This window comes from Schistocerca piceifrons, chromosome 8, assembly GCF_021461385.2.
Source record: "Schistocerca piceifrons isolate TAMUIC-IGC-003096 chromosome 8, iqSchPice1.1, whole genome shotgun sequence".
NCBI classification, from domain to species: Eukaryota; Metazoa; Arthropoda; class Insecta; order Orthoptera; family Acrididae; genus Schistocerca; species Schistocerca piceifrons.
Window position 1 is genome coordinate 430,540,191 of NC_060145.1, and position 27,432 is coordinate 430,567,622.

Consider the following 27,432-nt stretch of genomic DNA (forward strand, 5'->3'; position numbering starts at 1 on the left):
GGAAAGAAGCCAGTGGATGAAGCCTCAAAAGACCCATATATTGCACTACCCCCAGAAAAGGAAGTGAAACACATTGCATCAATATGAAAATATGGGAGACGCACTTTGACAACCTACTGACCAAGGAATGACTGAGAGGGTGACCAGAGGGCAAAGGGGTACAGTGCCTTAAACAACCATGGAATGGATCCCATTGGCCACCGAAGAGATCAAAGATTCCATTAACAGCACCAAAAACAAAAAAGCTGCAGGCCCTGACAGACTTTATAGCGAATATTTAAAATACACTGCTCAAATGTGGACAAAACTCTACAACAAGTGCATAGAAAAAGCCCCCATTCCAGAACAGTGGAGACAGCCTATAATAAAAGTGCTATATAAAGGGAAAGGAGACCCCAATGACCCTAACAAATACAGAGGCATAGCCCTAGAAAACTTACCTTTCAAAGTGTTCACAAAAATAATAACAGAAAGAATAAAGAAAACACTCGAACACCTCTCCAAAAGTCAAATGAGATTCAGGAAGGTGCTCTGAGCACTATGGGACTTATCATCTGAGGTCATCAGTCCCCTAGAACATAGAACTACTTAAACCTAACTAACCTAAGGACATCACACACATCCATCCCAGAGGCAGAATTTGAACATGCTACCGTAGCGGTCGCACGGTTCCAGACTGAATTCAGGAAGGGGCGATCAACTCTTATTGCAGTGGAACTCCTGCTAAAGAGCGTTTTGGAAGCCCTTGTAGACAGGTAAAAGTTTTATGTGGCATTATAAAGCCTTTGACGTTATAAACAGAAAATTAATGACCATAAAACTAAAGGAAACCATTGGAGAAAACAATATATGGACACGAATCATAAGCACAATAGTGTGATCGAATGAAGTAAGAATCTCTTCCACCTCTCCCTGTTGGAACCAGTACTCCAGTCAAACAGTGTTACTATAGGAAGACCCACTGAATCCTCTGTTGTTTATCCTTGCAGCAGAAGAAATTGTAAGAATACTCCAAAGGAAGAGTGTAATCTCATATGCAGACAATATTGTAATAGCTGCAGATGACATTGGAAAGTTACAAGAAGCAATAAATGATATAGAAGGCTAGTGTGTCAAACACGGCTTCGAAATAAATGTGCCAAAAACAGAAATGATAGTACTCAGAAATGGAGGAAGAGCACCAGCATCAGCTGAGATTTTCATATGGGAGAAAAAACTGAAGATTGTATCAGACTTCAAGTACCTAGGGGTCACAATACAAACAACTGCAAAATGTTTCACAAAACGTGTAACAGAGAAAGCAATGCAAGCAATAATGGCAATCCATAAAATACAATCAGATCCCTTAGCCTAGAGATAGCAATGACACTATTTAGAGCCAAAATCTTCCCAATACTGATGTGTGTCATAGAAATTATCTACCACGTCTTACATTGAAAAACCTAACGACACTAGAAAGAGTGAAGGTGACCTATATAAAGAAAGCAATAAGAGTGTCCAAAACATGGTCCAGACTTCTATACCTGCTGGTGAGGAAACCCTTCCTCATTGAAGACCTATGGACAAACCTGATGCTAGCCAATAGCAGCATTTTGGAAAGTCTACATAAAACATTGAAGGAAAAAAGGAGAGATGTAGCTCCAGAATTTTATAGCACAGGCACCATGGTTGACCAAACATGCACAATGGAAAACTTCAAAATTAGACACGTGATCACCAGAATGGCAGTCCATGGTTTCCACCACCTTATTTGCAACAACACATCATATCATGAGCCAAACGCAATGTATGAGTGTAAACTGTGTCATCAGATATGCAAATGTTACCATATAGAACTCTGTGCCAAAAGAACAGGATCAACAAATGACTATGCATATCGCAATATTATAATTTCTAATTTCATTTATCATTATCATTGTACTTTGAATTATTATGGCTATTTGGTTGCAATAAACTTATTATTGAGTAGTACACTGGACTTAACAGATTTTCAACGTGTTTGAGCTACTGAAAGATTTTTCTTCTAGCATATTTAAGAATACATCTGCTATTGTCCTAGCTATGCTGCATCCCATGGCCACTCCATTTGCTTGTGTATAAAATGTATTGTTAAATTGAAAGAAGATTTGTTGTAGAACTAATTGCAATAGTATTAGAATTTTATTGGTGTCTGTTTTGGAATTTTTTTTTTGTATTGTAGTAGATTATTTTCAGTTATGGCAAATGTTCATAAACCAGGATATTAGCGTAGAGATTTTTAATAGTGAATTATATAAATTTTTCAGTTTTTGATATTTATATGTCTTTTATTTTTCATGCCAATGATCTTGAGTTTTTTACTGTATGTGTTTTATTATACATGTAGAATTTTTTTAGATGGTTGTTTAATTTTGTACTAATAACCTATGTAGAGCCATCTATGCTGTCTACCACTGTTTGGATCAGAGCTAATGGTTTATAGATTCTTGGTTGTCAATGTAATATGTGTGTTATAGGGTTCATCATTATACTTGATCTTTTTACGTAGTTTTTTAGGGCTGTGTTGCATTTGTTGCTTCATTTGTGCTGTATATATTTTCATGGGATCCCTGTTTATTTGTGTGATACTATTTGCCTTAAAAAGTAATGTACTTTTTGTATGTAGTTGTTTTGCTTTAATGTAACTAAGCTATTGATTTTGTCTGCCTTTACTCCTATAGCATTATTACTTGCCAGTTTGTGGTTGAGCTGCCATAATGTTATGTGGTCTGTATTTGTTTTTGTAACGTAAGTGATTGAAAATTATTTATTTTTCTATTGTATTACCTGATTTAATGGTTATTTTATTTGTTGGTATTTTAGCGAGGTCTTTTACTACTTTTGTTGTGGCATAAGACTTTTTTTCTCCTATAGTGTTAAATTTAGATTGAAGATTAAAATATAATTCTTTATCTAGTACAATTTTTTCTTCCTTTGTGAACATAACAGCAGTTAGATTCTCAGTTCTCTTATAAAATTGGAATGGAGAGGTTTGGTTTTTCATTACATTTCTTGTGAACTGTTGCATGTCCATAATGTGTTTAATTTTCTTTTTGTATGTGTGGATTGAATTTGCTGGGTAATAAGATCTCTTTATTCATCTACAAACTTAGATATATGATGAAATGTAAGTGAATTTGTACAGTTAGTAAGTTTTCAGTGAGTGGGGTGCATTTATTGATTCAGGTATATTTTATTATTGACTTTGGCCTTGATTTCTTGCTTCATCCCCAGCCTTGATCCATATTGCTAGATGGTTGGCACTATTTTGGGTGTTGCAACATTCTTGATGTAAATGTATGTTGGAATGATTTTTTTTCTTATACATAACTTGTTGAATTTGATGCTTTGAATTAATTTTACCATTTTTATTTTTACGAACATAAAATGCAAGATATTTCCCATGAGAGTGTAAGACATAAGAGCTATAAATTTATATTCCTCTGGGCCCACTGTATAGCATATGTCTTTTAAGGATATTGTATAATTATAATTCCAAGTGTATTGCTAAGATTGATTGTTTTTGATTTACAATAGGCCCACTTCAGTTTAATTATCATGTTACCTGTAAATAAATGGTACATAGTTGTAGTACATTAATTTAGAAATTTGTGGGTAATTATTAAATAGATTTCTTTACATATGTAGCATCTTTAAGAATATATCCACTACTGTTCCAGCTATGCTGCATCCCATGGCCGTTCCATCTGCTTGTGTATAAATTTTACTGTTACATTAAAAGTAGTTTTGTTGTAGCTCTAATTGCAGAAGTTGAATGATATTATACAATAGCAGCATCCAATGGTGCCATATGGACATGAAAATATCAGTAACTACATAACAGCACTGATGAACAGTACTGCCTGTAACTATATGATATCATTGGGTTATCTGTCATGAACATACTAATATAAAGTATATAATCTGAGAACTACATAAAGCAATAAGTCAAATAAGATGATAACCAACCATTATTACTACAATAACATGAAGTGAACATGGGTAAAAGGAAACAGACAGTGACAGAACCACTGATATTGCGTGGATGTCAAAACCTGTAGACATATGTCAAAAGGTATAATAATAAAATATGTTTAACAATTACATATAAAATTATGTATATAAAATTATGTACCATTTACTTACAGATAATCAGATGACATCAATTCAGCTGAAACAGGCCTATTGTAAAATAAAAACAACAAAACTTAGCAGTGTCCATTATGATTATCTGGGCTGTTATGCTGTGGTTGGTTGATGAATTTTGTCTCAATTGAGACAAAATTCATCAACCGACCACCGCATAACAGCCCGGATAATCGTAATGGACATGACATTTCCAGCCGTGAAAGTATACATTTTAGTATCAAAACTTAGCAGCATATATGGGATCATAAATTATAATTTTGCGATGCCCTCAAAGCACATATGCTGCACAGTAGGCCTAGAAGAATGTAATTATATGAACTGAAGCTCAAAAACATACTGTACGCAAAAAAAATTCGATAGAGAAAATTCAGTATGTAACATAGTAGGACAGGTAAGTTGGGTGTATTCCTATGAGCCAGAAACAAGAGTAATCAATTGATCAAGTGCTCCAAGAGGATCTAAAACTAATGCAAGAGGTGCATTTGCAAAGTAAATCAAGAAAATGACTGCTTGTTTCTTTGGGTGTATACTTGATACGTCGCAATTATTACTGTAGAGGATCGATGAACAACAAGTGTTGAATGGTATAAAACAATTTGTTTGCCACAAGTCTGCAATGCAATTAGGGGAAACAACTGTAGGAGTCACATGATTACAATGACATCAGTGACAAAGTACATCAAAATACTCGAGCATTTGATGGAGGAAAACGTGGAATTAATGTTGCATAGCGTGTTATGGTATTCACATGATTAATCAGCAAACGACTTATAAGGTGTGTCCACAGCAATTTTGATTACCTCGAGACACTGCCAAATCTTGTCACAACCATGTTTTTGACTTATAGACATCAAAGTGGGAAAATAAGTTTCCTGAACTGATTAGATTGCATGCGGAAGTGTATAGGTTTTAAAGACAATTATTTTGAGATAAAAGAGACGATTTGCACAAAAAGGGTTTTTGTAAAAATTAGAAGGGCCCTTAATTGCCCTGTCATACTTCTATCCTCATTTCCTCCCCGCTAGAACTTATAGTCAGATTTAAACAGGTTGATACTGGCCTCTGATTTAAACTGGTTGCTATTGGCCAGCGATACAGGAGTGGAAGCTGTACTGGCATTATTGGCTCCCACTGTTGTGCCACTTCTGATGCACAAAGCGGTCAGTCTGCCTGCCATTTCTCGGAGCGAGATTCATGTAACGTTTAATTTCATGTGCCTTATGATGTGTGGTTGTTGTAATTGAAATAGAGAAAAATTGTTTGCTGTGTGTGAATTTCAGAATTTTTGTGGGAGATAAGAGACTTTATACTCCATACTTGTCTTGAGTTAAATACTCATAAAATTGGAAAAAGGAGCCACCTTCTGCCTTGTATCCACCAGTTACACTTGGAATTACCATACTCATGTAAGTGTGGCAGGAAGGGAACCCCCTATCACCGAAAATATTTGCTGTTATGCAGTGGCTTGTTTGCACATAGGAGCAGTACAGATTTGTCACAGGACCAAGTACTGTTAGGCAAACTACAGCAGAATGTATGGCAATGGAGATTAGAAACTATTTACAGTACTGGAAATTTACTGTATGAGTAACTTAATGCACAGAAATGTACATGGCCAATTCAAATTAAAGTGACAACTGCAACTGTTTGACATCAGTGTCCAATAGCCACTCACATATGGCAAGTGATAGCGCTAGCAGTGGAGTGTTGTAAAACATGCCATGTAGTTGTGGAAAACAATGCAGTTGTCATAATGTGGAAATGGAGTGATTTATCTGAGATCCAAAAGGCCATGATAAGTTTCATATAGTGCAAGGATGGATACATTTCCAAAATGGCTAAGTTTGCAAACTTTTCACATGCAGCTGTGATTCAAAAATATCGTGCATGGGAAAATGGCACTGTAAAAAATGATCACCGTGGCAACTGTGATCACCAAGGGCCATAGATGATAGGGATGAACAAAAGTTGTGGAGGTGGGTATGGGTGAATAGACAGATGAACCAAGGGGCTACTAACAGTGTCTCCTCTATGTAAACTCAATGAACTCTTCGTGAAGAAATAATAAGCAGTTAATCAGATGCAAAAGGGAAGGTTTAATTGTTGTTGACCATGGTTACGACAGTTATAAAAACATTATCTTCAGTAGAATATTGGAAACAACCTAAACAGGTTAACAGTCAATACATTTTAAGTTGTACATACAGGAACAATGGTAACTCGTTATGGATATAAAAATTATTCAGACTTACTGGCTCACAGGTTGTAGCACAGGGACATTAAAAATGTCTGAAAGGCAGCAATAAAAAATAAAATTTCACCTCCATAATATTAAAAACATGCCTAACATGGTGGTTGTCATTGAGTAACACTTCATCAATGTACAGTTCATGCACAAGCATTGCATACATAATGCTTGGACTATGGAAACCTGCTGAGAAGGGCACTAGTAGTATGCACGGGGATGGTACGCATTGGTGAATGAACATTGTTATGCTAAACTTGCTAAAAATGTTGAAATTTAAAATTATGACAATAAAAAACCCAGGTCATATGTACATACGTAAAATTAATAAAATGACAATAAGCAATAAGTTTCTACCATGAAAATCTTATTGTAGTAAGAAAAAAATTACATAAACAGTAAGATGGTGTAAATACATCATAGAGTACAATAAGACCATTGGGGGGTGGGGGTGGGGAGGAGGGGGGGGGGGACAGAGAGGAGAGGAAGATGCTAAAAAGGTGTATAACTAAAAAATGCGACATATCTGAGAAATTGTGAACATTAAGAACTCAAGAAATACATTAACATAAACATAGAAGGAACAGAGTATCACCAGCATTAAGAGATGAGGAAAATGGCATATAAAAAAGTCATATGTGAGATTGAGCCACTACTTTGTTACATATATGAAAGTAGGGGTCTGAAACTATCTAGAATTTTTTTTATTTTTGAACTGAACCTGTTCATTTAAGAAGGATACATCTTTATGAACAAAAGGTTTAAAAATGTCTCATTCTTCCAAGAAGTCAAGCTCGTAGAATTTGGTTTAATTATGCAAAATTTCTAAGTCTTTCATCCCCAAGGTGTGTGTTGGAGAAATAGCACATGCTCAGCAGAAGTGGAATGTACACACTTTCCTCACCTTTACTAAGCACGTACTCATTTTCCCTTAGTTTGAACCCCCCAGGGGCTCAGCATTCATTTGCTGAGTACGGGCTTGGCGACCCTGGGGTCCTGAGCTGGGGACTGGTCAGTGCCGCCAGTCTCCTGTCACTGTAACCCCCGAACATGCTTCAGCGACCACCGCATGGCGCGGCGGTGGAATGTTGTGTGCTGCGGGGAATGGTAATCTTGGCTTGACCACCTGGATTGCGAGGAAGGTAAACCTCTATAAAAAACCCTCAATCTTACGGTGTGCTGTGCGCCTTTAAGATGCATGGCTGTTGGGGTGGAACAGTCACAAGCGGGCAACCTCTGGGGCATCTGCCGCACCCCAGTTGTATAAGGCTTACTTAGGCACGCGGGACTCTGTCTAGGTGGACTTCTAGTTCCTGAAACATCTCCCCGTTTGTTCTATATAATAGTTAGGGCAGTCACTGCATGTATTTTTATAAACATCAGAATTAGTGAAACAATCTTCTTGTGTTCTGATAGTATGCGTTAATTTTTATTTTGGACTATTGTTTACAGAGAAAGCAGCTCTGCAGTCATATTTCTTATTTAAAGTGTACTTATCATGTGTGATACATTTCCTAGAAGTGGTATAGAAACGGACTTATGACCCTCACTTTCCATCATCAAGCTGCTGTTGCCCAGAGTTGAACATTCAGCAGGGTCTTTTTCTTTACGATATGATCAGTCGGACTAGGGTCATATCCATTGTTAATCATTATGGCTTTTATTGCAGATATTTCTTTTTGAAAAACCATTGTAATTGCAACATAGCAAAATATAATCTGATTTCGTTAGTGTCATAATTTTATAGTTTCAGCAGTTTAAGCAAGTTTACCATAATAATGCTCATTCACTAATGCACACCACCATCACGCATTCTACTAGTTCCTCTCTTGCTGGAAGGTTTCTTTAGCCCAAGCATTACATACACGTCACAAGTGCACAGGCTGTACATTGATGAAGTATCACTCAATGATCAATTAATATTATCGAGGTGAAATTTTTATTTTTCACAGACACCTGTCAGCTGTTTTTTAATGTAAACCACTATGACATGTAAGTCAGCAAGTTTGACTAATTTTTACATCCATAATTATTTACTGTTGTTCATATACATATGTATAGTATAAAATGTATCGACTGTTAACCTGTTTAGGTTTCACTAATGTTCTTCTGAAGATGATGATTTTGAAATGTGAAACCATGGTCAAAGGGTTGAAATAAATGAACCTAACAAGATTTCATCATATGGTTGCTGCTTAAGTCATCTACAAAATAAAAAATTAAAAAGAAGGCACTCAGTGAACATTGTAGCCTATGGACCTCTCCAGATGGCAACTGGTGCATGTGCCCATGCTGCCTACTGTTCACTGGTGAAGAGGGCTAGAACTGCAACCAGACATCCATGAATGGTGACAGTTGGCTCTTTCAAATGAATCATGTTTTATGCTCCATCAGACAGATGGCCGTTGGTGTGTGCAGTGTAAAATGCCTGAAAGCAACAAGGAAGGAGTGTTATGTCGGGGGATATTTTCATGGCATTCCTTGGTTAATGTTGTCATTCTGGGATGCACAGTAGATCAACACAAGTACACATGTATCCTTGGGGACCATGTCCACACCTATATGTAGTTTACATCAGATGAATTCGCAATTGCGAATAATGACTACCATAAGCTGTAGAATGGAATGACGACAATGAAAATTCTAGCGGTACTGATCATAGACTTATGGAAGTTTGGGTCTGAACGTGAGTCATGCACAGATAGCTAAATAGTGAGGCGACTGCTCCCAGTAAGCGGGAAATCCAGGTTCCAGTTCCGGTCCGGCACAAATTTTCAGTGTCGTCATTCCATTCTACAGCTGATGGTAGTCATTATTCGCAATTGCAAATTCATCTGATGATATTTAGTAATGGCTGTGGTTGCCGCAGTACTTCACGATCAGGATAACACTGGTACTTTAATATTGTGTATGAAGTTGTTTTTTTATTGGCGTGATGGCATCTACCAGCATGACAATGCAACATATCATACAGCTCACAGTGTACCTAAGTGGTTTGAAGAGCACCAAATGGGTTTACCGTACTGCCTGGTTTTAACTATTGAGAATCTCTGGAACCACCTGGAGCAGGCTGTTCGTGCCCTGGATTGTCAATCTTGATACCTAGGTGCAGCTGCCCACAGCACTGAAGTTGGCGTGGGTGTCAATACCCTCCAAAACCTATTGTGTCACTTCCTGTATGTCTTGAAGTGCTCTGTTCTGTAAAAGGTGGTTATTCAGCCTTTTGACAAGTGGTCACATTAATGTGACTAGACAGTGTAGTTTAAAATTCACTTGCCTTGATCTGTCTTCGAACACTGGTCCAGAATTGAACAGTGACTGATATAACTTGTAGAATGTCCAGTTGGGCCATTCTAGGCGCCGGTGATAGATATGTCCTGATGGAGTCTTGAGGCACAATGTTGGTGCTGTCGAACTACTGCTGATGCATTGTCTGAATGGGGCCATGCATTTGCTACTATCCAAGTTTCACCGTTGGATGTTCACTTGTGAACTATATTAGTGACATAAGGTGGAAGCATAATATAGCTCGTGTTGTTTGTGCCTTCTGTGACGTTTGACCTTAACTATGTTGCGCCTCCCTGGAGGATGGCCGCAACATATGGAAGAGCCCTCACTGTGTGTGATTGAACGTAGCTGTGGAAAGTTTGTTGCAAAGGGAAGTATTTCGAGAATAAAAGGAAAAACAAGTATTTCAGCGAGTTCAGTAGTTTTCAAATTATGACTTGATGTGTTTGAAGTTGTTACTCAGACGGTAAAATTCACCTCTTTCAAAAAAATTATCGTAACTCCGGTCCTGTTAAAATTACAAACAGTATTTGGAACGTTTAGAAACATTATAGAGATCAAAAACATACGTGAATTTCATATTTTGTGCGAGAGTTTCGTAGGAGATACAGATTTTAAAGCGGTTTTCTATGGCAGGGTTGAACTGTGCTGGCTGCTTCCGGACAATAATCATCACGACACTGTCTCAACCACGGCCAAAACGTATAGTCACGAGACCCCTGCTCCTTCTTATCATGCACTGCGGCAGCAGCGCGTCAAGCGAACAATAGTGTACACCGCTGAATACATTTCAGATGAAAGTGAATAGTGTCATCTATACTGATTTGTAACATGGTTTGTACAAAAGCGAGCGCACATTGCCTAATAAATTACAGTAATAAGTAATAACTAGAGACAGGATTATAGGCATTTGCATGTTGCACATGCATTTGCATATTTGGCTCCTTTTCACAGGTTATTGCATATTTTAACTAAAAATTAGTGACGATGCATATTTTCGCTCTATGTTTACAATATTTTAAAAATTTAGACGGGCGGTCTCCAGTTCGATCTAGTTTTGATGTCTAACAGATTGACCCCGACCTAGAACTGCGTGCAATCGCTAACCGAGAGGCCACTGCCAAGCGAAATCATTACAGAAGAGGAACAGGAACAGGCAGAGTCAATGCTCCTGCTGCCGCGTCCCTGGTTAATCCCCTCCGCTGTCATACCGTACGCGTCGGCAACAAATTAAACTACACAAGCTTTTAGTCAAAAAAATGGTTCAAATGGCTCTGAGCACTATGGGACTTAACATCTGTGGTCATCAGTCCCCTAGAACTTAGAACTACTTAAACCTAACTAACCTAAGGACATCACACACATTCATGCCCGAAGCAGGATTCAAACCTGCGACCGTAGCAGTCGCGCGGTTCCGGACTGAACGCGTAGAACCGCTTTTAGTCGCACGTCCATTGTTTCAGTTTAGCTTCCTATTTACTTGTACGCCATAGAACGTGTTTAAGACGTGTAGTGTGTAACGTGTTGTGCGCCATACCGCCCGAAAAAAGAAACGTCGTTTCGTGGATAGCTGACCATCATGGAACATTTACATACGACGGAATTGTTTTATATTGTCAAGTTTGCGAGGAAAATGTTTCGTGCAAAAAAAGTTTCAAGTAGACCATCATGTCAAGGCAAGTGTTCATATAAGGACCACGACAACTTCTGACAACACCAAGTTGCACTAGCAGGGATTTGTCCAAAAGTAACCAAAAAATAATTGAAAAGTCACGATCGCTTCAATATCGTTTACTAGGTGACCGATTTCAGCACTCTGAAGGTGTCGTCATCGGATCTGAAACGTGGATTAACATTTATAAAACCATATGGACATCATGGCACATGAGGTAGACCATCTGATAAAAATCATTGTTACAACCAGTAAAAAATAATAAAAAACTGCTCTCATGGTCGTTCTTTCCATAAAATATAAAACTGAAGTCACCAGATGAAACTACCACTGCTCGCCTAACACCGGTCGGCATCATCACCGTGTGTTAGCCGAGCAGTGGTAGTTTTATCTGGTGACTTCAGTTTTATATTTTATGGAAAGAACGGCCATGAGAGCAGTTTTTTTATTATTTTTTACTGGTTGTGACAATGATTTTTATCAGATGGTCTACCTCATGTGCCATGATGTCCATATGGTTTTATAAATGTTAATCCACGTTTCAGATCCAGTGATGGCACCTTCAGAGTGCTGGAACCGGTCATCTAGTAAACGATATTGAAGCGATCGTGGCTTTTCAATTATTTTAAAAAGAGAGTGATCGGCCCACGACACACCATGAGTTCACTGTAACCAAAAAAGGTCGGTTTAACATGGATCTATGTGAAGCATTCATTGCAAGCAATATCCTTCTTCACAATTTTACGACCCCTATCCTCAAACGCTTCCTGCGCAAATATTGCGTAAATCAAAATATACCAAATGAATCAATATGGGGTAAAAATTACGTACCGACAATTTACGTAACGTTCTGGAAGAAATACGCAGTGAACTCAAGGACAGCATTATCTGGATTTCAGTTGACAAAACTACGGACGCTTGTGGCCGTTACATTGCAAATTAAATTGTTGGTGCTTCTTCTTGCTATTTAGCGGCCTGCAAAGAACTTGAAAAAGTAAATCATTCTACGATCGCCATATTTGTGAACGAGGGTATTAGAAAAAATATGCCAGGATCTTCTGCAGATGAAAGGGTGTATATGTTTATTTCTGATGCTGTTCCCTGTATGATCACAGTAGGAAAAAACTCTCAGAGCATTTTATCCCAATTTCATTCATGTGACGTGCTTTGCTCATGGAGTACATCGCCTTGCTGAAGATGTACGTTCCACCTTCGTGAATGTAAATAAACTGTTTCTAAAGGCTCCTGCTCGCATCAAGACCTACAAAGAAAAGCTAGCAAATGTGCCTAGAATGAAATTTTCACTCCACAGCGGAGTGTGCGCTGATATGAAATTTCCTGGCAGATTAAAACTGTGTGCCGGACCAAGACTCGAACTCGGGACCTTTGCCTTTCGCGGGCAAGTGCTCTACCGACTGAGCTACCAAAGCACGACTGACGCCCCGTCCTCACAGCTTTACTTCTGCCATTACCTCGTCTCCTACCTTCCAAACAAGTTTAGAAGGTAGGAGACGAGGTACTGGCAGAAGTAAAGAAGTTTGGAAGGTAGGAGACGAGGTACTGGCAGAAGTAAAGCCGTGAGGACGGGGCGTCACTCGTGCTTGGGTAGCTCAGTTGGTAGAGCACTTGCCCGCGAAAGGCAAAGGTCCCGAGTTCGAGTCTCGGTCCGGCACAAAGTTTTAATCTGTCAGGAAGTTACATATCAGCGCACACTCCGCTGTAGAGTAAAAATTTCATTCTAGAAACATCCCCCAGGCTGTGGCTAAGCCATGTCTCCGCAATATCCTTTCTTTCAGGAGTGCTAGTTCTGCAAGGTTCGCAGGAGAGCTTCTGTAAGTTTGAAAGGTAGGAGACGAGGTACTGGCAGAAGTAAAGCTGTGAGGATGGGGCGTGAGTCGTGCTTGGGTAGCTCAGTCGGTAGAGCACTTGCCCGCGAAAGGCAAAGGTCCCGAGTTCGAGTCTCGGTCCGGCACACAGATTTAATCTGCCAGGAAGTTTCATAGCAAATGTGCCTTTACCTCCAGAAGCTGTGGTCACTCGTTGGCGTACGTGGATCAAAGATGTGTTGTTTTACAATGAACATTTCGAGGCCATTAGAGGGGTAGTAAACGACTTCGATAGTGCAGAGGCTTTGATAATTTGCCAGTGCAAGGAAGCTTTTAATGATTCCGGTATTAAAAAAAGACATTGCTGTGATTAGCACTCATTTTTCCCATATACCTGCAAGTATTAAAAAAGTTGATACTCAAGGTTTGGCGTTGAATGAAGCTTTTCAGTTAATGAATAACATTATTCTAGTGAATTCCTCATGAAAACATTTTAAACAATAACCCAGGCTTTGAACCCTGGTGCCAAACTGATTGTTTTATTAATGGAATTGGTGAACTTTTACCAGAAACGATAAGTGCCAACATCGCACCCAAATTCAAATACTGCCAAGTTGATGTAGAACGGCCCTTTTCTGCTGCTTACAAAATTTTTTTGAGTGATGGAAGACACAATCTTACTACCGAACATTTGGCACAGTACTTGGTCATTTATGTTTAGTATAGCAGAAAAATGTAAAATAAATTTTAAATGATGTTTTGGTCCAATGGTATTTGTTTTTTTAAATAAAATACTACGGAGTTCTTGAGCGTGCCCTCTGCGTTGGTCCTGTACATATCGATAGTTGCCGACCATAGTGGCCGAGCGGTTCTAGACACTACAGTCTGGAACCGTGCAACCGCTACGGTCGCATGTTCGAATCCTGCCTCGGGCCTGGATGCGTGTGATGTCCTTAAGTTAGTTAGATTTAAGTAGTTCTAAGTTCTAGGGGACTGATGACCTCAGAAGTTAAGTCCCATAGTGCTCAGAGCCATTTGAACCATTTTTATCTATAGTTTGGCTGCGACTCACTCGCATCGCATCCGCTTGTTACCGACAATAGCAAAGAAGGAACAATTCTTGAAACACGGCATGCGTCCCCATTTTGCAGACTTTAAATAAATAATCCCAGAAAGGCCCCCTTCCTAACGTCTACCAGAAAGTAGTCAGAAAATGATATCAGCGTTCTAAATGTACCGATTTTTCGCGTGGCCGGCGCTCTTCTTCGTAACTTATGTGCACAGGTTCGACTTTGAGATGATAATGCACACAGTAACTACCACGCATTTTTATTATTTGAGCTTGCATATTTCGACACTTTTCATGCATTTTTAAGCATTTTTCATGCATATTTGCTTGCATATTTTAAGGTTTCTGTGATGCGTATAATCTGGTCTCTTTAACAAAACAAGACACCAAGTTTGGCATTCTATACGGTTCCTAAGGATCACAACAGGCATGAAACAGCACATTACAAGTCACTTTGGTCAAGACTTTCTTGTAACCTACAGACATTGGCTGAAGAATGTTTCTTTTTAAGTACAGGAAATACAAGGGATGATCAACATAGACTGAGTGAGATTGATCCTTTTCATTACTCCATATCAATGTTTACATGAGCTTTTTCAGTGTTCCCCTCCTACTTGAATGTACTGTGTGTCTGCCAGTTCTCGAGGCCATTCTTTGTAAGTTCTTGAGAATCACCTCACTTTTTTTAAACACTGCTTCATAGTTCCCAAATCAAATGCCCTGGAGCTTTGTGTGTGTTTTGTTATGAGAATAAAGAAAATCGCAGGGTGGAAGACCGGGGCTCCAAGGCGAATGTGGTTCGCAGGTAATGCTGAATTGAGCCAGAAACTGCATGACTTGATTTCTTGAGAATCACTTCACTTTTTTTAAACACTGCTTCACATTTCCCGAATTAAATGCCCTGGAGATTTGTGTTTTGTTATGAGAATAAAGAAAATCGCAGGGTGGAAGACCGGGGCTGCAAGGCGAATGTGGTACGCAGGTAATGCTGAATTGAACCAGAAACTGCATGCCTTGATTTGCGACGTGAGGCCGTGCATTTTTGTGATGAAGTCGCCATCCAGTCTGAGAAATTTCTGATCGTTTCCTCGGAACGTACTTCCTCAGTTTAGCCAATACTGACGTGCAGTATGCTGCAGTAGTGGTAGTGTGAGTAGAACTGCATGCTGGTATATGACACCATGAGAGTAAAAAAAAAAAATTCTCAATCACTATCCCTGCAGATGGAACAACTTTCGCCTTTTTCGGTATTGGCGAACTTAGCACTGTGTTGGGAAGTTTTCCTTCACGATCATAGTGATGCAGCCATGACTCATCATAGTTGATAGTCGATTCCAGAAACGCATCTCCTCCATCAGCAAACAGATGCCTTACCCAACGGCTTGTCTCCATTCACACAGTCTTTTGTTTGGGAGTCAACAGACGTGGTACTGTACAGGCACAAACACGTGCCGCATGGAGATGACTGCTCTTATTAGTAAAAACACTGCCACATGAAATTCTGAACATTTCATTGAGGTTATGTAATGTTGTCCACCAATCCACACGGACAATAACAATAGCTATGTTGATGTTGACTTCAGTCACGCCGGCCGCTGTGGCCGAGCGATTCTAGACGCTTCTGTCTGGAACCGCGCTGCTGCTATGGTCGCACGTTCAAATCCTGCCTCGGGCATGGATGTGTGTGATGTCCTTAGATTAGTTGGGTTTAAGTAGTTCTAAGTCTAGGGGACTGCTGACCTCAGATGTTAAGTCCCATAGTGCTTAGTGCCATTTGAACTTAAGAAGCCGTAACATTAGGCCCTTTTTAGTTAACAGGGACAAGTCGGCCTTCTTTGAAGTCCAACAGCCACCTAAACGCTGCTGCACCAGGTAGTGCAACTTCAGCGTACGCTTTCTGTACCTTTTCGAAAGTTTCAGTGGCTGTATGGCTTTAACGAACACAGAATTTCGTTTGGCCGCACTGGTGTTTTCGCGACACCTCCATTGCTCGGTATGCGAAATGCAAAGACCGTCTACAACATAGAGCATTACTACCAACATACCTACAAGAGAGTGCTGCTGATCATGGACGTTATATATAAAAACCCGCGCCTCACGGAAGCTGCAAGAAAAAAAAAATGACTCTTAGTAGATAGTAAAAAGTAGAAAATATGATGTCTTATAGAAAGACATCGTGTGTCTTTTGTTCACTATACTTCGAAACAAAACAGTTTATGTATGCAGAATGTAGGAAACTGGTCTAGAATGCAGTGCGTACATTATTTACGGTACCAGGTAAGTCACTGTAACTGCCACACAGACATGATAATAAAACGACAAAAACAGTAATATTTTCAATATTTCTGAAGAGGTAATCTTATTAAACATGTATTTGTGAATTGGAAAGACGAGAAAAGTGGAACGTTGAGCAAATCTTTAGATTTAGTGCAAAACTGTTCCACGTAAAGGAAGTGCCAATCATAAGAGCAGTCGGAAACAGTAATATATGCTTCTTACGGATGATAAACTTCACAATCTCTTGCAGTCAGTGGACTAAGCTGCAATTATAAGAAATTTTGAGAGTATTTTTTCATAAAGGCATTATAGATGCCATTTCATTCATGGTTTCTGGGTTTGTTTACATTTATTTTATAATTAATCAGGTCTCTTGGTATCGTACTGACTCTTGGGACGGAAAAATGTAATTAATATTCTACATAAATTAAATAGAAACAGAATTAAAAACAGACGTTACACTAATGGCACAAATAAAATTAAGTGATGAATGGCTTTCTTGACGCTAGAGGTGGTAGCCTGTCTTCAGCTGTTAGACAGTAACAACTTTCACAGCAGTCGCAACACTGGACGATTAACGTCAGGCGCAAATAAATTAAATCAGACTGTAGTGGGGGCTGACCTCCTAGGACTTGGAAGATAGCAACGTCATCATCCACAGTATCGCCAGCTATTTTGTAGTAAATCAGTAAATTTTATTCGTTTTAGTTTGGGCAAACGATACTTGCTTTCGAATAGGCTCTAGGTTTTGCGATACGCCGAAGCGTTCGATACAGTTTCGAGCCCCTTCGAACAAGCACACGAGATTTGACTCGCGCGATAAACTGTAACTGCTATCGCGAGAATAAATTACAAGGCCAGTCTTTCACACGGTACCGTCAGACGTCACTAGACCGCGGGACGAGCGAAGCTCGAGAATTGGACAGAGTCAAGATTGAAATCTCTTATTTATTTGCTAGTTGTCCTTGTTACATATGGTCTGCATCTTAGAACATATTTTAGTCCGAGTTCCACAGTTATTTTTACCGTTAAAATCCATAGTGCATTGAAGACGCTAAGATTAGTCGTGGAAATACTGCCAACCACGGTCACTAGGTTGCGGGCTAATCGGAAGGTCGAACCGAATTCGAGAGTTCCCGAACTGTGACGTAAACTGTTCGAACAGTTCTAGTCGTTTTCAAACACAACGCTATTGATCATTTTCTGCGAGAGAACTGTGTGAGGAATTTGTACGTAATTTGGCTTAAGATTAGCGATACGGCTGTTAATACACTGACAGATTATTTCTCATTTGAAGTAAATTGCTTGAAGTAACACTCACGTATACGGTTCACAGATCCCTTCGTCCGCGTCATCCAGCTGAACATGTCCACGGGGCGTTCACTGCGGCGCAAGAAGACGACTTTCCGGCACGCCTCAGAGAATCCCGAGTTCAACGAGACGCTGACGTTCGACGTGGCGCCGAGCCAGCTGGAGTCGGCGACGTTCCTGGTGCTGGTGTGCACGCGGTGCCCGGACAGGCGCGCGGGCGGCGAGGAGAAGTCGCGCGCCGGCCACGGCCCCAAGGACCGCTGCCTGGGCAAGCTGGCGCTGGGGCGCGCCGTCGCCACCAGGAAGAGCCGCGACCACTGGCTGGCCATGCTCGCCTCGCCCCGCACCGTCATCTCGCTCTGGCACACCCTCAAGTGAGCCGCCGCCCTGTGCGCTGGTACTCCGGCCGCGTGCCGCTGGAACACACCAACTCTTCTGCGTAGCCAGCACGTTCTCGACACGAGCACAGATCGGGCCCGTTGCAGTTATACGCCAGAATCTCCGAAGACTTCCTCGTTATGAGCCCGATCGGAACGATAACATCCTCCAGAACTTAGACCATAAGGTTTTTCATGTTTGGATCAAAAAGATATAGGTTACCTAATCTGTATGTTCGTTGAAATCGTTTGAAGAATAAAGATAAGTTTATCTGTTTCATATATAGAGAACTAATGATTCCGTTCTTAACGACTCCACGCCTGAGTGACGGATCGCTGGCGATATCGCCTGCAGTCTGTCGCTCGCTCCGACCTCGCTACACACAGAATGGAGTTCCTCAGGGAAGCGTTTTAAGTGTCACCCTCTTTGCCGTCGCCATTAAGAGTATCACGTCCACTATCCGGAGTCCTGCCCAGTGCTCCTTGTTTGTGGACGATTTTGCTGTTTTCTGTTCTTCCTCCGGTCTTGTCACTGCTAGTCGGCAGTTGCAGCTTACGACAAAGCGATCAGAGGCATGGACTGCGAAGATGGGTTTCACCTTTTCTGCAGACAAATCTGTGTGTGTTTATTTTAATCGTTCTCGACGTCTTTTTACCTCCCTTGATTTGCGTCTGAGGGACACCATTCTTCCTTTTAGCGACACTGTGAAGTTCCTGGGCCTCACTTTTCATTCCAAGTTGTAGTGGTTGCCGCACCTTAAAGACCTCAAGGTGCGGGCCCTGAAGGCACTGAATATTTTGAAGTTATCGTAACGTAAGTCACGTCCTTTGATTTTGCAGGGGGGAAGGGACTGAAGACTTTATTTCAAGCAGTACGGTCATCACTTGTTCTCCAACACAGTCAGCACACACATCTTTGATATCGCAGTGCACTCGCCACGACGTCCGAGCTCCAACTGAATTAGTTCAAATCCTCGCCACCCACTGGCCAGCGCGCGGAGACACTGCCTACACCTGTCACGTGAGGCGGCTGGCCATTAGCGCGGGGGACGAGCCCAGCGATCGCTCCCAAGTCGTAAACATGTTTTCACTGGACACGCTGGAACTTGTCGAGTTTGACGTCACAGCAGCCCCTTGTCCGCTCACCACGTGTATTCGCCGCCTCCGCATGTTTCCTGCCAAAATTGTCTGCCTCGGAGCTGAATCACACAACGGTCGACCGTTCGCTGCCACACTTTTGGCGGCAAAGTTTGCTCGACAGTGGAATCTGCCATGACTATATAACAGCACGTTTGGACTGCACTAGAACGCCTGCTAATTGACTCGCTCTCGCACGCTCGTAATAACTGTACGATCGCTGCGCCACTCCCTCGCTTATGTCACACACCCTCCATACATGCGACGGACATAGCCATCTGTAAATACCTGGAAAATGACTCTTTATTTCAGACATTACGGTCATGCAGGTGTGTCCCAATTGACTTCTCCATGCTCACACAGCGAAACTCCAGAGCGCAGCTGACATACGCACGGCCGGCTGAGCCCGCTCCGTCAGCAGCTCCCTGGCTGGCCGACGTCAAGCGTACAGCGGTGCCCGCACACCCCCTCGGCCAGCGCGACAGGTAGGCGGCGAGCGGTGCCTCAGTGTCCCGCCACAAACGGACAGCCGCGGTCGCCTCAGAGTCCGACTACGTAAACATCTTTCCGCACCCACGAGCACTTAACGCTGGACACGGTGGAACCTGTCGACCGCGTGCCAGACAAAGGATACGTTTGGTGCCAGAGTTTGACCGACAGTGGAATCCACCATGGCCGTATAACAGCGCGTTTGCTCGTCACGAGGACGCTCGCCAATTCACTCTCACCACCCCGCTATATTAAATAACTGAATTTACAATTTCATATATGTATTCAAACGTGTTCAACTCCATAATTTCAAATACTTTTCGAGGACCAGACCGCCACCTCCTCCTCCTAGGAACCAGTGCCAAGTTTGAAATCCGCCAGTAAACAAATCTCACTTGCGTTTCCGCCACCAACGTAAGAAAATTGTTTCAAACTAAGCCACCAGCACTCAACCTCTTCCTACACATTTCTGGTAAACGGACTCACCCTGCACTAGGTCCATGGTTGGAGGAACGAATTTACTTTATTTAGGAATGGAGTATATGTATCACACCGACATGTCCCAAATCATACATACCTGCAAAACACTCCTACATAACACATTTATAATGTTCTAGACACACGATTGCTAATTGTAAACAGTTAAAAATAACTCATAGCACAGCCTACAGACATGCGAACCACTCGAAAATAATGCAAAACATTTACCTCCAAATAGCCAAACAACTGCTAATTTTCGGAAATAATTTCAGTGCATAGGCTGATGGAAGGAGGAACGAGTGTAGTTTCTTTATTTGCGACATCTTTTTGAAACTTTTACTTCTCATAGGTTTCGATATGTAAGGCTGACATAAACCAGTTTCTGAACTCCGGTAGTGTACTACACTTGGCAACACAACCACACCCATCAAGATATTCATTCCAATCCAGACCTGTAACTCCTCTACAGATAAATTTGTCAAGTTGTCTACTCACGCACAATCTGACCAGAGTGCCGTTGCACAAAAACAGCTCAGACTGCGCTATGCTGCTCGGGGAAGTAAGGACGGGCTGCACTCTATTTATTTGGAGCCCTTTTAGTTAGTCGTAGAGTATATTTGTCACAAAACACCCACACTGATACGACTGTGGTCATCTGACACAAACACGTAAACAACTCATAATTTCACCACACAATAGCAAACAGTTCTTAAATAATGCAGTACACAATATGAGCAGACGAGCTCTGTACTCTTAAACTCTCCAAATAAAGCACCGCACAGTGCACAGACATGCTCGCAAAATAGTGCAACAGACGCGCCCAAACGCCACCAGCTGCCAAACCGACCAAAGGTCTCTGCTCGGCCTCCCCCAAACATGACCTCAGCACAGTCGCATTCGCACCTATCACCGGAGTAATTGATATCGCCTATGCACCTTAGATTAGGCTCCAAGGCAGGCCGCGCGTGCGTGCGGTCGGCGGGGAAGGGGGTTCCAGAGTCTCCAGCCAAGTTCAGCTTCCGAGCGCTCGTGACAGCCGACACATGTAAAAGGTGCATTGTTCTTCTCATGTATTCCGCCGGCGTCTCAGGTCTGGACCTGCTGTCACGTCTATTGTCAGAATAGCTCATAGCTCGTTGACACACTCGATTAACGCGGACGGGAAACATTTACTACTCGCATGCAACCGAGATGGTGACGGAAAACCAATCACTCTGATCTGCGCTGCGTGTAATCTTTGTGAACACTCTATTTATTCTTTTCGAACAACTTATTTAACCATACAGTATATCTATCACGCTATCACAAAACACCAATCCCTGATGTGCTCTGGGCCATGTTGCACAGGCCACAGACACGCACCCAATCATAATTTCAGTACACACTATAGCAAACTGCTACTAAATAATACATCACACAGATGTGTAGATACGCTCAGTACCTGTAAACTATCCTAATAACGTATAGCAGAGCCTGCAGATCCGCTCGCAAAATAACTCAGCAGACGTGCGCAGGTACCCCCACTCTGCACCCTGACCACAGGATCGTGAAGTCACCCATCCGTCTGATTTCACACCTCGCACAGCCCCTGCTCGGCTTCCGCAAGCGTTAGTTGGCGCGGTCAACACGCTCGTCAGCGGTCAAAGCACACACATACGTCCGTCCAGGATCGCGATACCGGGCCGCGACCACCGAACGCGGGTGAAAGTCAACTTTATATCAACGTAGCATAATTCCAAAGCACAGCCTCCATACGCTAGACACATCATAGCAGCACATGTCTTTACCTCCTATGACACTGTAGCACACTGCACATTGCTCCTCACACGACATTACGCGGTCCTTAAACTAAACATAACTACACATCCCTGCTCTTGCCTCGTCACGTGAACAGCCATCTAAAAACGTTCTCAATATTATTCTTACTTTACAACATTTTTTTTTTTAAATAAGATCTAATTTACACCTCCCACCGCACCTAACCTCACACCCGCCCCACCATCAACATACGCAAACGTCCTCAACCCTATCTTGACACTCATATATCACCCGACAAAACATGCGCATCAATCAATTTACCATTCTCATCCCCTCTTTTCGAATTACAAACGTAGCCTCTATCTAAACAACAATCAACTCATCTTTCTCGCACTTTCAACAGTAAAATTAATTTTACACACACCCAGAAATACCAAACGCAATTAAAGAGTCAAACTCTTATACAGAGCAACAAACACATACGACACTCACACCAATATTCAAAGCCTGGTCCATATTTACCACCTCCACCTTCAATTAAATATTATTACCATTGCCGCAACATTCTGCCAGCGCTCGATTTGTACCTATTTTTCCGCTCTTAACTGCTGTCACTAGCGGTCGAATATCACTATCTATAGATTGCATAAATTTCCACATAAAAAAAAATCTCGACCCGCCGTTTAGAGACTCCTATATCCGAACACATAGCATCATTCAACTATTCTCACTTGCACTTATCTAATAACTCATCCATCAGGTCTGGGGGCTAGGTCATCCCTTTCTTTCTTTCTTTCAGCAGCAGACAGCTATTTTTTTTACAGTGGTAGCTAAACTGCGCCATCAACTTAACATCACCATTCGCGAAACATATCTTCAAATACGTAAACACACTTACTCAATTACACAGCCATCCCGCTGAGGACATGACCTTCAATATTACAGTTCTTAATCCAATAACCACCGAAACAAGTGCTAAATGCTCAAACTAATCCCATAGCGCCTTACAAAGCGAGTCTCTGAGCGCCGCCGGCGGCATGTCAAAGCCACATAGCTGTCCATCTAAACAGCCGTCCACTTACCCCCAGGACCAGAATGCTGAAGTGGGCTCTCCCTATACCCGCTCTCCAGCTATTGTCTAACGACATACAGTGCACAAATGGATTCCTGAATAGCGCAGATCTCTATCTCCCCCTTGCATCTCCAACAGGACATGTAGCCAGTGTCTCCCCCAGTCAGCAAACCCGACGTCATTCACCCTTTGCTTACAATTCCCACTCGCATATATAAAACCATATTCACTTCTGCCAAAACTCACTTAATAATAAAAAAGCATTCTCCCTTTCTAAGCATAGATGAGTATGCATTTATCTTCACCCATCAGATCTCTGCAGTTTAATTCGGAGAAAGAGATATCTATTACCTTCTGCAACCTGTCTATAAACAGAACGATCTCAGTTACTACAACAGGACCTTGTTTTGACCATTCGCCAGAAATGCGCGCAATGTTGTACGCCTCAAACTAGGTACAAGTACAACAGATCCTGAACACTCTATCAGCTTTTATCCTCTATCATAGAACAGTGAAAAAGTCATGAAGGCACCAATACGATCCACCTCCAGCGCGGACAAACGGAATTCACGATACCCTCCCCCCCCCCCCCCCCCTGAATAACTCAGAGTGCAACCATCCAAGAATTCCTAACAGCCCGCCAAATCCAACACCTCAAACTACAGATGCCTATATGAACAAGATCATATTAAATATACACACATGCTGCAGAGACCCCTTTAAAGTTTGATCACCCATACTTTAAGTGAATGAGAAGCTGCCTCTGGCCCTTGTTCAAACAGTGTTTTGTAACACGCTTTTGCACACTGCCGAGCATTTCGTCTTTCTGCCGCGATTTCGAGGTCATTGTCTGATTCTAAACAGACATTAACACGGACTGATGCACGGCCTCTCACAGGAAACTATACCTTGCACCTTATAAATCATATTCTTACAGTCGATAGCATAACATTGAATGATTTTAAATAAAGGACAGCCACAACACAAGGAAAACAGAAGAGCCTGCTGGCGCTGTAGCGACTTCCCTTGAAAGTGATTGACCGCCTCTATATTTAAACTCATATGTCGCAGTGACCGAATAGTTTATAACTCTGCATTCCATTTCTAGTGATTGGTCATTTTTGCACACAAGTACAGGATCACTGTTTTCGGTGCTAGCAACCCTGGAAGTTGCGGTCCATCAACCAAAATTTCTCCCCCAAATCAAGTAAGCATTGTCAGTCAATCATTATGTCGTACCCAATGCACAGATGCGATGTATAAGACACCACCGATCTACTGTAATATAATCCATCACAGCTGACATCGCGAAAAATTTTACAGTAAGTCCAACATTGGCCAATCATGTGACAGCTTGTTTTCTTAATTTCAATATCATAGCTAAACCATACATCCTCTACTTTGCAAGTATCATTGCGACCATTCATAGATGACTGCTCAGCACGTCCATTCACACTTGTCGAACACATAAAGACGATCAAATTATACGAGTCAACGCTATACATATTTCTAAGACCTCGCGCATAGTACTCGATCAATCTCTCCGCGTATGGCGGTCACAGAGCTATCTAGTCCTCTTATGTTAAAAGACCATCCTCACCTCAGCATTGACCTACCTACCCCGCAACATCGCTACCCAATTATTCCTCAACCGAGCAGACGAATAAAGCTACACTCCACCTCTCTTGACTGAATAGAGCTTTCCTAATCCTAACCCATCCAAGTGCACCACATTTCTCGAAATGTAACCAAGGCTTGGAGCTTAGCACACCATATCAATCTATAGTAACAGATCTCAAAGTGCCTTAATTTAATAGCATACAGTTAAGAAGAACAAGAACGGAGCGATATTTATACACAACGTAGTTCAATAGATTGTTAAGCAAATCGTCCAATCTATCATGTGTAAAGTATTGTTCTAGAGTCCATGATCGGTGCATCGAAGGTTCCGGTAGGAGAGAGAGAGAGAGAGAGAGAGAGAGAGAACATAAACACACACTCCTAAGACTAGAACGTTCAGCACTTAAAAACGGGCAATAACTTTAGATCGCTTACTTTTCCGTCCTGTCAGACATACATCCTTCTCTCCGGTCACCCTACGCTGAGCTATCTCTATCCCAAAACTTTTCCTTTCTATGATACGAGCCCAATACAGTCCTGCGGACACGTCTAGTGCCCAATGATCACACCAGATCACGAGTCAGAAATAATACTATTACTCCATCAGGTCTATATAAAAAATGATGGTTATTAGCAGCCGGTACATCCTACAAGCAAACAGATACGTATAACAGCAGCGTTCAACATGTGAAAATGACAAGTCATCCTGTCACCTACTCTGTAAACACCCGTCTGTCGGGTAAGTGTGTACACAATGATTACAGCCCCTCACAAATACCCACAGCTAACTTAGTTATGACGCTGAAGTTTAGACTTTACACCAAGCATGCGTTTAGAGGAATGTGTCAACTTTCATCACACATGAGATGGAAGTCCTCTGATGACCAACGGGTTCACCGTTAACGATCGCAAGTAGACAGCGCTTTAAACCCCATACCGAACATGTAGCCGCATACGACTAGAACGCTGGCTACATCACGTGACTAAAGCATCCAAATAGAATACTGGAAAAAAAATCTACCTTCAGCAACTTGTCGTTCTCTAGAATAAATGAATCAACGTTTGAATCGTACCTAGTTGCAGCTCTGTCTCAATCGATCATCCTGTACACCCTCTGTTATCATTTAACACAGATGTGAGTAATTTTAGACGCGAATGATTCTCTGTCCTCCTGAAAAGCATCAAATACAGTATTCAACTCGCTTGTATCACTGCTACCTCAGTAGACATACACTATAATACGAACTCAACGAGAAAAAATTGACTGCCTTCCTTATTCGGCTCGCTTCGACGTCATCGTTTTCCTGCATTGCTCTTGTTGCCACATGCTTGACTCCATGTACAAGTTCCCCCCAGCGAACCAGAAGATAGGCAAGTACGTTCTCATTTTCACCGCATTTCGGTGTATATTAGGTTAGTTTATATCTATGCACTAATCAGTTTTCGCATTTCTTTCGATTTTCTGTCAGATCCATCCATGCGACCGCGACATATGTTATCGTTCTGTGTTCTAAAATTGTCTCTAAATGTAACCAAGGCGTATCCAGCCACCTCCACATTCGGAGAGCACTTACTCTGTTTTCTGAATCTCTATGTACATGCATGTTTACGAGTACTGAGCGTATCTTTACATCTGTGTGATGTATTACTTAGTAGCAGTTTGCTATAGTGTGTACTGAAATTATGATTGGGTGCGAGTCTGTGGGCTGTGCAACATGGCCCAGTGCACATCTGGGATTGGTGTTTTGTGATAGTGTGATAGATATACTGTATGGTTAAATAAGTTGTTCGAAAAAAATAAGTAGAGTGTTCTCAATGATTACACGCGCCTGCAGCGCAGATCAGAGTGATTGGTTTTCCGTCACCATCTCGGTTGCATGCGAGTAGTAAATGTTTTCCCGGCCGCGTTAATCGAGTGTGTCAACTGAGCTATGAGCTATTCTGACAATAGACGTGAAGGCAGGTCCAGACCTGAGACGCTGGCGGTATACATGAGAAGAACAATGCACCTTTCACATGTGTCGGCTGTCACGAGCGCTCGGAAGCTGAACTTGGCTGGAGACTCTGGAACCCCCTTCCCCGCCGACCGCACGCGGGCGCGGCCTGCCTTGGAACCGAATCTAAGGTGCATAGGCGATATCAATTTCTGTGGTAATAGGTGCGAATGTGACTGTGCTGAGGTCATGTTTGGGGGAGAGTTTAAGAGTACAGAACTCGTATGCTGATATTGTGTACTGCATTATTTAAGAACTGTTTGCTATTGTGTGGTGAAATTATGAGTTGTTTACGTGTTTGTGGCCTGTGTCAGATGACCACAGTCGGATCAGTGCGGGTGTTCTGTGACAAATATACTCCATGACTAAAGAAAAGGGCTCCAAATAAATAGAGTGCAGCCCGTCCTCACTTCCCCGAGCAGCATAGCGCAGTCTGAGCTGTTTTTGCGCAACGGCACTCCGGTCAGAATGTGAGTGAGTAGACAAATAACTTGACAAACTTATCTGCAGAGGAGTTACAGGTTTGGATTGGAATGAATATCTTGATGGGTGTGGTTGTGTTGCCAAGTGTAGTACACTACTGGAGTTCAGAAACTGGCTTATGTCAGCCTTACATATCGAAACCTATGAGAAGTAAAAGTTTCAAAAAG

At 41.7% G+C, this 27,432-nt stretch overlaps 1 protein-coding gene across 1 annotated transcript in view; it reads left to right on the top strand.

Moving 5' to 3' along the window:
• The window catches only part of LOC124711659 (synaptotagmin-5-like), a 286,120-nt gene extending 267,606 nt beyond the window's left edge, over window positions 1-18,514 (top strand). The window contains exon 9 of the mRNA XM_047241847.1: window positions 17,881-18,514. Coding sequence (XP_047097803.1) covers window positions 17,881-18,233 — 353 coding nt within the window. The 3' untranslated portion in view covers window positions 18,234-18,514. The remainder of the gene's footprint in view (window positions 1-17,880) is intronic.
• The last annotated feature ends 8,918 nt before the right edge of the window (window positions 18,515-27,432 follow it).